Here is a 9931-nt window from a genome sequence, read left to right as displayed (position 1 = left end):
AAAAAAAAAAGGCACAAAAAGGAGACATTAGGGATTTACCTGGAGCGATCTGAATTTTACAGCCGGACTCCGTTTGGATTCGTGAAATTTGTTCCCCACCCCGTCCAATTACTGGAGAAAAATTGCTAAAGTTAATTGCAACACAAAAACCGAAAGGAAAAAAAGGAAGCAAAAAACAAAACAGTCTGTAGGATTATGCGTTTATACATTCGTCAACATAGACATCACAGCTTTGTAAAGGCTTTATCTCCAACTAAGCACACAACATTTCAAACATTGTCATGTGACTTTTATTTATTTTTATTATTATTTATCTTTTATTATATTCAAAGAGCTTTATGAAACGAACATAGAAAAGACAGGCAAACAACACCTGCTGCGAGAACCTAGCACGTTTCTTATAGGTCAGTACAAGATTGCAACAGTAAATGATTACTTACTGAATCCCACCATCTTATCAGGCACTTTATATTCTTCTGTCATCACAGTCCTGGAAGATATAACACAGGTAAGAAAAATGAATACACGGGGGATTTCCAAGTTCACTAGCAGAATTCACCCTCGCGCCAAACAAAATCAGAAAAGGTAGTGACATTTTTATAAAAACATAGGACAATACCTAGAGCCCTTTCGCGCAGAACAGATATACCCGTGTGATCCTCGTATGCTCTTCAATGAGAGATCTGTCAGTCTAGAACAGGGATGTCCAAACTCCGGCCCTCCAGCTGTGGTGATACTACAAATCCCATGAAGCATTTCTCTCCGGGAGTCATGTCTGTGGCTGTGAGAATCTTGCAAAGCATCATGGGATTCGTAGTTCCACCACAGCGGGAGGGCTGCTGTTTGGACATCCCTGGTCTAGAAGATCTGCTGAGGTCCATAAAGCTACAGCTCGCGGTATACTGAGACGCCGCAGCCGGAGCGGATCCCGACGTAGATGACGGGATCCGCCCAGCTGCGTGAGTGACAGCTGGCTCTGCCTATCTAGAGGCAGAGCCAGCTGTACCCGCCCCCTCCCCCGTCCGTTCCGCCAGTCAGCGCTGGCAGATCGGAGTGGGGAGAGGGGAATCCAGCCCCTACCCCGTCACGGCAGAGAGCCGTGACAGGATCGAGAGGCGTGCGAACCCGGCATGTGTTCGCTCACCTCCCGATCTACTGAGCTCTCATTGTCACAGGTCGGCTAGAACTATGAGGTGAGTGAAAAACACTCACCTCATAGTTCTCCTTTAAATATAAAACTGCTAAAAAAAATTAAATCAGTTCTGGCCAAACTGTTAAGGTTTGCTGAACAAAGGCAAACATTTAAACATTTATTGGATCTTGCCTTTTACAACAGTTTACGACAAAAGTCCATGACATCACTACGTATGGATCCTTGCCCTCCTGGTCTGTGTCGGCGAGCTAAAACCTCAGCTCCTATAAATCACAGTATTATTGACCGCCCCCCATTTTGGCAAGTGCTCAAGTGTATGAAATCTGTCTCTTTCCCCTCCTGTGTTACAATCTCATGCTAGAGTACAGATGGTGGATCAATAAACAATTAGATAGAGATCAATAAGTAATAAAATAAGAGTCCATTGCTTACCTTTGATGTACTAGAGCCCCTAGCTGGTTGCCAACTGTGGGAGAGAAGAGGGGAAAAAAGGAAAAACATATAAAGCGTTATTTAGGGTGAGCTAACTTCATCTCGCTATAAAATAATACACAAGACTGTCGGGAGGGTGAATGGTGCAGACATTTAGGCCTCATATGGATGCGTTATGGATTATGTCACTGGAATCAACATTCTATAAATTGCACAGACCAGCTGGGCAGTCGCTGTGACATTGATCGCTTGCTCTCATGTCGGGAGGGGGCATGAAAACACTGTTAGCCCCCATCCTCATGTTCCACACTACTGGGAACATAAAAAAACCACACATAGGGAGAAAAAAAAATAAAAATCTTTAAATCCTCCCCACTGGCCAGCAAATTAAACATGATGTAAAGATTAGGCAGATTGGTGTACACATTAATACGGGCCAACAGAGGATCTCAAAGACATATGTCTGTTCTCATAAATGCAGATCAATAGCCCAAGTAACAGGCAGGGATTTTGCTCTCTATACATAAATGTGTCCGCTGGGAATTTGTTTGGTTAGAGAATTCCTGCTTGTGCGGGAGCCCTATTTATAGTGTGGACTATTACAAGGTAATTTACAGCCTGAATGCAGTTTGCCTTACTCGAAAAAGCCTACAGGTGCGTCTGAGAATGAAATTGAGGTAGGTACATATAGGTGATTTTCACGTTTGCTTCTCTTTTTATTGAGTATTGTTCAAAAGATTTGTGTGGCGTTCAGCAGACACCCAGATGGAACATCCTCAGACTCTCCTGTGGAGGATGATAGGACAGGTTTAGTTTAGGTAAAGCTGCCCCTGCTGAGCTTTCCTATCGGTCCTTTAATGTGATGGCTGGCTTGACTGGCCAACAGGGCTCGGATACAAGGCAAGGATCACATTTGTCAAGAACGGCATATACCTTTAAAAGCCTTTACTTTTGCATTTTTAAATGCGAAGGTAAGCTCTGCTTATCAATTGTCTTATAATATAAGCTGACTGAATGGCACAGGTGTGTAAAAGATTTAAAGCCCAAACATTCCTAATAAATGTAAATCTATTCAGATTAATAATAAAAAAAACTGTGCAAATTCTCACTTTTGGATTTTCAAGAAGCTCCAGTCCCCCCAAGTCAGCCAGTTCTCGCTAGTAACCTGCAGATAAGGACTGCGGTCCAGCACGCCTTTCGCCGAGTCAGTCTTATACCTCTGCAATCAGCAAAGCTCATGCTCCCAGCCAATTGCAAAGCATAAAGTCTGACTCAGCAGGGCATAAAGGTGTTAGGCATTTCAGATTGCTTCAGAGAGACTATTGTGTGATTTTACCTCTAGCCTTGTCATCTGCTGCAATGTCAGCACTGTGGCCAAACAGTGCTGCATAGATTGCCGCGGCAAAAATGATAAAAGTATGCCGCATTTGACAGGCAATGTTGCCGATCATTGCAATGAATAGGACTGCAACCAGGTGCGTGCACAGTTGTGATCCCCTGGAATTTAAAAAAAAAACCAAACCTGCAGGGCAGCCACAGATAGCTTTTCAGAGGGTGGTGGAGGCTACTGCCCGAGTAAACTCAAGTCTTACCCAAACAGCAGCAGTTCCCACCTACAAGCTACTGGCGGGAGCCGACTACTTCTAGGGCAACATGCCTCTACCTCTGGGAGCCATGCCTGTAAATGTCTTGCAATGCCTCATGGGACTTGCAGTACACAGCAGCTGGAGGGTTGGAGTTGCCCACCCTTGTTCTAGGGGTGCTGGAGTAAGAATTTCGACACCTATTGTGTTTATGCTGTTTGAATAGATTAATAACACTTATTAGGAATGCTTAACTGGACTTTCCTTTACACTTCCAGTAAGCTCATATTTTGTGAATTGCCACAGGCATTCCACACAGTATTTAATAGGAACCACACAAAACAGTCTAATTTAATTGTTTTTTTCAAACTAAAAGTACAACCAGATTTTCTACATTTGCCTGTAACAGTCGCACGCACTCTAGGGTTTGTCCAGTCAAAGGCAGATTGGCCTCTAATAAATAAATAAAAAAAAGGGAGGATCAACTCTTTCACCCCGTTATCGAGCACTGGTATTTGCCGAAATGCTCCAATACTTTCCCTGATACTGGAACTTCCGGTCAGAAGTGAACTAAACGGCAGTGCCGTAGGGAAACATGGAGCCAGCTTCCCGCGCAATCAGGAAGCCGGGTGTCGAGTTATGACCCCAAATCATTTTGTTTCGGTATTCCTTTTTTCGGGTCAGAAAGTCAATTAGTTTCAGCATTCGGATAAATCCCAATACAGTTAATTTCGGATGAGTTAAATGATTAGAAACTAACATTTGTTGCAGAAAAGCAACATTGCTTCCTTTTAATTTCTGACACCACAAAAAAACAAAGACAACAGCATGCGATTCCCCGGCAATTAATACCAGACCCTTTGTCTGGTAGGAATTTTAAGGTGATGCCCAACACCAAAAAAAAAAAAAAATGTAATGAATTGGGGGGTCCACACACTTTTTTTTTTTTAATTATTATTTCTGTGAACAGTTAAACACTTGTGTATTATGTGACAGCTGTCAGATTCTTTACATTCCAGATGAAGTGTCCTCAAAGAAGCAGAAGCTGTTACAGAACACAGATCTCTCAGCTTCTTTCATTATTTACATTTTGTAACAGTATTCTGTTACTTTGTTTTCATTTGAGATACAAGTGCAGAGAAGCCAGAGAGCTTCAGTAAGTAACGAATTTCGTTATCAAACATTCAGATTCGTTATTTCTGTCATTCAGAAATTCATATGCATCCGAATTTACAGACATTCGTACGAATTTCAATTTGGAACAAAGCGAGCTGCACATGCCTACCATTTACGTTTGACTTCAGCTTTGTTTCCTAACATTTGTAATGAAAAACGAACAGCCCTGGCTTGCTATAAGAGTGTCTTAAAACTAGAGGCGCACCGAAATAGAAATTTAAAAACCGAAAATATTGTCAGGCCGAAACTGATAACGAACATGTTTTTATTTTTTTTAATCTTTTATTTTTCAAAAACGTAATTTTTTTATATGGATTAATTTTTTAGTTAAGATTTTAATTTTTTACTTTACTTTTAGGGGCTTCAGCATTCATTCATAATTGAGGATATAGTAACCATACCATATCCTCAATTATCTACAAACACTCAGCGATCACTGAGTGTTTGTACCTTGCTCTCCTCTCTGACACGCTGTCACAGGAGGCTGAGTGAGCGGCGCACGGTGGAGAGCTCAGCCTCCTGTGACAGCGATGTCTCTGCCCCCACACCGCTCTGCGATCGTCCCGCAGCGCTCGGCAGGCTGTCACTTTCTCTCCTCCCCGCTGGGACACGGAGCAGCGCCCAGCAGGGAGGAAAGAGATCACGGATGCGCCGACGTATCGGCAGGAAAATGGCATTTAGCCAAAATTTTCGGCCGGTATATCGGTCCATACCTACTTAATACTTTCAGCCATCAAAGCAGACCCAGTCAAATATTAAAATAAATGTATATTAAAAGTCTTCTTATAAAAAAAATAAAGAGCAACAGAAAAGCCAAGACATGTACCTATTCTGAAGAAACGACCTGCTCTGGCCATTCAGACCAGTTGCATGTCCAGATGCTGGCGTTTATTTACGCAAACACAAAAACGGACTTGCGAGTCCGAGGTCTCCCGAGGTCACTTGCAAAATTTTCCAATCTAATTCAGTTGAGGTCATGTGACCAAATGAATCAGTCATGGGAGGCTCAGAATTTTAAGGATAAGCATTTCAGTGTCATTTACCCCGAAAAGCTTCTAACTTGCATTTAATATGGTGACCAGAAAGAAGCAGCATTGCCTCAGCAAGTACCTCACGTGATCAGCTGTTTTCAAACAGCAGCAGGGTTGCCAAACAGTGCTGAGTCACTCTACTTGCTATAGCACTAAAAACCAGGTGACACAGAGGATCAGCACCAGGGAAATGTAGCACATTACGTAGCCGTGGCCGTGCTTGAGTACATGCAGGTATACTTTTACTTCTTCACAACAGCCGAACTTTCTCGAACTCAAACTGCACCATGACAGAAGCATATGCCATTTAATTGTTGCCTCAGTCATCTACACACATGCACTTGTGGCATAACAGGTGTTTCTACAATCTGCCAAGTTTATAAAGCAAACCACAGAGGCCAGAGTACTCAGCTGTGAAGAGATGAGCAGTTTAAGCTAGTCAACTGTTCTTTGCAATGTATAACTACCTCCCACCACCCTGCTCACTTCACAGCAGAGGGCCAATCCAAATCTATTTCAGTCCCTTTAGTTAACCAACACAGCCCATTCACCAGGAAATGTTTCCTGAGAAACACCGAGCCTCATGCTAATATGTTATTCTGCAAAAGGCAATTCTCTGGCTGTCATGCTAACCCAACAAGCTCACATATGTTAACTACAAGGGTTGCAGGCAAGAAACGGCCCACCACAAGATTTTATTAGGTCCGCCAGTCCCAAGCTTTGTACCGCAGCAAGTACCGTGTTTCCCCGAAAATAAGACAGTCTTTTTCTTTTGCACGAAAAAAGACACTAGGTCTTATTTTCGGGGGGATGTTTTACCATGCTGGGGAGGAGTACTCACAGGAATGGACGAGGTGCCGGAAGGCGGCGTGCTGTTGCCGGTCCCGAAATTGGCGAATGATATGCCGCTTCCATCGGGCGTGTGGGCGGGAGCTGCAGCCGGCTGGCGTGTGGGCGGGAGCTGCAGCCGGCTGGCGTGTGTTCCCTGATACCAGCACTTTATATTTTTTAATAGATTCAGCTGCCTTAAGGTCCTACACTTACTGGGGACCTTACAGCAGCCTTCTTGGGGATCATACAGCACACACCTTCCCATGTTGAGACCCTCCGAACTCCTCCAGGTCTGCAGTCAGGAGTAAAGAAGGCAGAGTCGGGGAAGTGTGTGGTACAGATGGGTCGGAGGTCTGGGGAGCAGCAGATGACATAGCGGAGGGACGTCCAGCCGTGATGAGCTCACTGCACAGGAACTGCAGCCTGAGCACCAGGCCATTGGCAGGTAGGAGTGTCCCACCCTAGCCACCCTTGCATAGCTTTTGCAAATATACAGTAAGGCTCCAGCCACACCTATATTTCAGGGGCGATAAGAGATTCCTGCGTCAGAATCTGTGATTACCTGCAGCAGGAATTCCCAATCTGCTGTTTACAAGCGGCAACTGTTACCCATTTATGTTAATAATCAGGTGGCCGCCACTGAATTTAAATGCCAGCACACCACATGTAATCGTATGCGATACGATTACATGCGGTTAGGAATCGATCACTCTCCTTAACGCATCAGTTGTGCCTTGCAGCACTGGGTGTCCGTGGTTCAAATCCCAGCCAGGTTACTATCTGCAAGGAGTTTGCATGTTCTCCCTGTGCTTGTGTGGGTTTCCTTCGGGAACTCTGGTTTCCTTCCACATTTCAAAAACATGCTGGTAGGTTAAATGGCTACTGTCTAAATCGGCCCTGTATGTATACATGAGATAGGGACCTTAGATTGTAAGCTCGAGGGCAGGGACCTCCCGAATGTGCACTATTGTAATGGTACGAGAATCGCGGGAAACCCTGCGATTGTGCGATAATCAGCAGGTGCATGGAAGGTGTGCGACCGCTTCTACTGCACGGTCGCACACCTTCCATGCACCTGCTGATTATCGCATTATTGTCTTAAGAGCAGGCTCGAAAACCCGCCGAGAATCGCACGATTGCTGGCGGGTTTGTAGTCTTGCGATGGTTGTAAGGTGTATGGGACCTTATGGCGCTGTGTAAATGGTCGGTGCTATATTAATAGGTGACAGCTGTTGCTTGTAAAACAGCAGATTAGGGATTCTTGCTGCAGGAAATTGCAAGTTCCTGATGCATGAATCCCTAATCACACCTAAAATATAGGTGTCAATGGAGCCTGTTTTGCACAGTGTTCCACTTTAACCGCTTGAAGACCAGGTGTTTAGATCCCCTACCTCCTGTTTTCAAATAGCGGGGATTTCCCGCTCGCGCGCGCGCCCGAATGTAACAGGACGTGTATACACGCCCGGTTACATCCAAGAAGCTCCCGGCAGGCCGTGTATACACAGCGGCTGGCCGGGAGGTAGTTAACAAAATATAAACTAGCTGCTAGGATCCTCTTCTATGGCTCACAACAGCCTTAGTATAAAAACAGCGCTTTTTTTTTCAATTTCTGGATTATCAATGTTACTAAAACAACTCTTTCAATCCAGCTCAGCCCTATATTTTTTCCCTTATTTGCAAGACTGTGTGATTTGCAGAGGCAGAATTATGCTTATTCACAGTTCCGTGTATGTAACTTTGTAGCATATGTCCCATTGTTAATACTTTAAAGGAGAACTATGGGGTCAGGGCTTTTCCCTATAGTTCTCCTTAGGGTAACGGGAGGACACAAACTAACGTCCTCCCGTTACCCTAAGCTCAACTGAGACGACCGCAGCCGGAGCAGATCCCGACATCGATGTCAAGATCCGCCCAGCTGCGTGACAGCTGGCTCTGCCTACCTAGAGGCAGAGCCAGCTGTACCCGCCCCCTCCCCCGTCCGTTCCACCAGTCAGCGCTGGCGGATCGGAGCGGGGAGGGAGGAATCCAGCCCCTCCCCTGTCACGGCAGAGAGCCGTGACAGGATCGAGAGGTGAGCAAACGCCGGTATATGTTCGCTCACCTCCCGATCTAATGAGCTGACCAGCGACAGTCTCATTGTCACAGGTCGGCTAGAACTATGAGGTGAGTGAACAGCACTCACCTCATAGTTCTCCTTTAACTGCAGAAGAACTGCATGCTATAGAGGATCCCAGATGCAGTTTCTGCATTTATAAACAAACCTGTCAAACTAAGACAAATTGATATGAAATTCAAGAGCCAGTGTCCCCAATCCAGGATTTTTTATTTTTTAGGAGCCAGCTCCATTAACAAGTAGAAACCTCAAAAGTTAGGAGCCAGCTCTTATTTTGGAAAGAGCATTGGCTCCTGGGATTTGTCCACTGCTGAACTAAGAAATGGTTTATAAACTAAATATAGATTAGACGGGTCCTCTTTGCTGAATTGTAGTGCCAAGTATGTGAGGGAGCTGTGTCACTTTAAAAAAAAAAAAGAAATGCTCCACACAGTGTCCACTGCCCAGTAATATTGTATACATGCACACACAAACATGCTTCATGCATTGAGAGGTACCAGCTGCTTTCCAGACACCTACAGTCACCAAGCATGGGCCCCTTGCTACAGGAGACTTCCTCCGTGCTGCTGTGCCGTGTAACGGCATTAAAAATATAATAGGATCAAATGACACGGCACATGTTATTTATATACGCTGCACGCAGTTGGCTGCAGGCTAAAGGTGAGTAAACAAAAGCGGTGGCAAATGGCAGAATGAAGAGCAGTTCCATCGCTCTGGATCTATACAATACACAAGCCGAAGCTTTGCAGGGTGACAGAACTGCAAGTAAAGGAACAGAACTCAAACTCCCGACAGCAGCTAGGAAGTCACAGGTTACCAAACTACAGACTGGACAGCCTGTGAAGCAGAAAGCTGGCTTGTTCACTCTGCGGTACTTTTGGGTGTTTTGCAGAGGCTTTGTCGGAGGTTCTAACCCCTGGCAGGAACGCTGCAAACACTTGATATAGCTAAACCGCTCAGTTCACACTTTTCGAAGCCTGGAAACCAAAATATGGCAGCATGGCAGTTCTGCAGCTGCATACTGACCTCTATGGATTCTAGCAGGACACAGGCTGAACGCTGCCTTAAAGCTGAACTACAGCCTTACCTTCAGTCTAGCACAGTCATATCGGTTCCTCTCCTGTATTGAAATTTCTTACTCTGATCTGTGAGCTTCTCACAATATGCATTAGAAGCTGCAGCAAGTCAGACAGAGCCAGGCCCTTTTTCTGCCCAGAAGACGACCCTCATCATCTTGCACTTTACTCCTCAGCCTGAATCGTCCTGACATTATCATTCATTGTATTTCAGTTCTTTCAATCGTGGAGGCTAGCATCACATGTGGGTGTTACCTAGGTCAGAGTGCAAAGAATGCCCGCTACTTCAGACTCCTACCAGCCTATCAAGGCATTTTGATATTTGCAATTCATTAGGCTGGGAGGCTCCCGAGAGGTGATGTTTTTAGGAAGCCATGTACAGCATCCTCCCGACCAATCCAACCAGCCATGATCTGCCTGCACGTCACAGAAAATAACAGGGACCCAGTGATTGAGGTCACTGGGTCTAAAGATATATACTGACAATGAAAAGGTTTTATTCTAACACATTATTTGCATGTTGATGGGGGGGGGGG

The 9931-nt window shown here is 45.0% G+C and overlaps 1 protein-coding gene across 1 annotated transcript in view; it reads right to left on the bottom strand.

Moving 5' to 3' along the window:
- The window catches only part of FUBP3 (far upstream element binding protein 3), a 69765-nt gene that overhangs the window by 44183 nt on the left and 15651 nt on the right, over window positions 1-9931 (bottom strand). The window contains exons 3-5 of the mRNA XM_018558544.1: window positions 1586-1619; window positions 441-490; window positions 40-111 (exon numbers count right to left, since the gene is read on the bottom strand). Coding sequence (XP_018414046.1) covers window positions 40-111; window positions 441-490; window positions 1586-1619 — 156 coding nt within the window. The remainder of the gene's footprint in view (window positions 1-39; window positions 112-440; window positions 491-1585; window positions 1620-9931) is intronic.

This window comes from Nanorana parkeri, unplaced genomic scaffold (assembly GCF_000935625.1).
Source record: "Nanorana parkeri isolate BGI_ZX_2015 unplaced genomic scaffold, ASM93562v1 scaffold345, whole genome shotgun sequence".
NCBI classification, from domain to species: domain Eukaryota; kingdom Metazoa; phylum Chordata; class Amphibia; order Anura; family Dicroglossidae; genus Nanorana; species Nanorana parkeri.
Note: the sequence above shows the minus strand (reverse complement) of the source record. Positions and strands in the feature narration are given on the sequence as shown.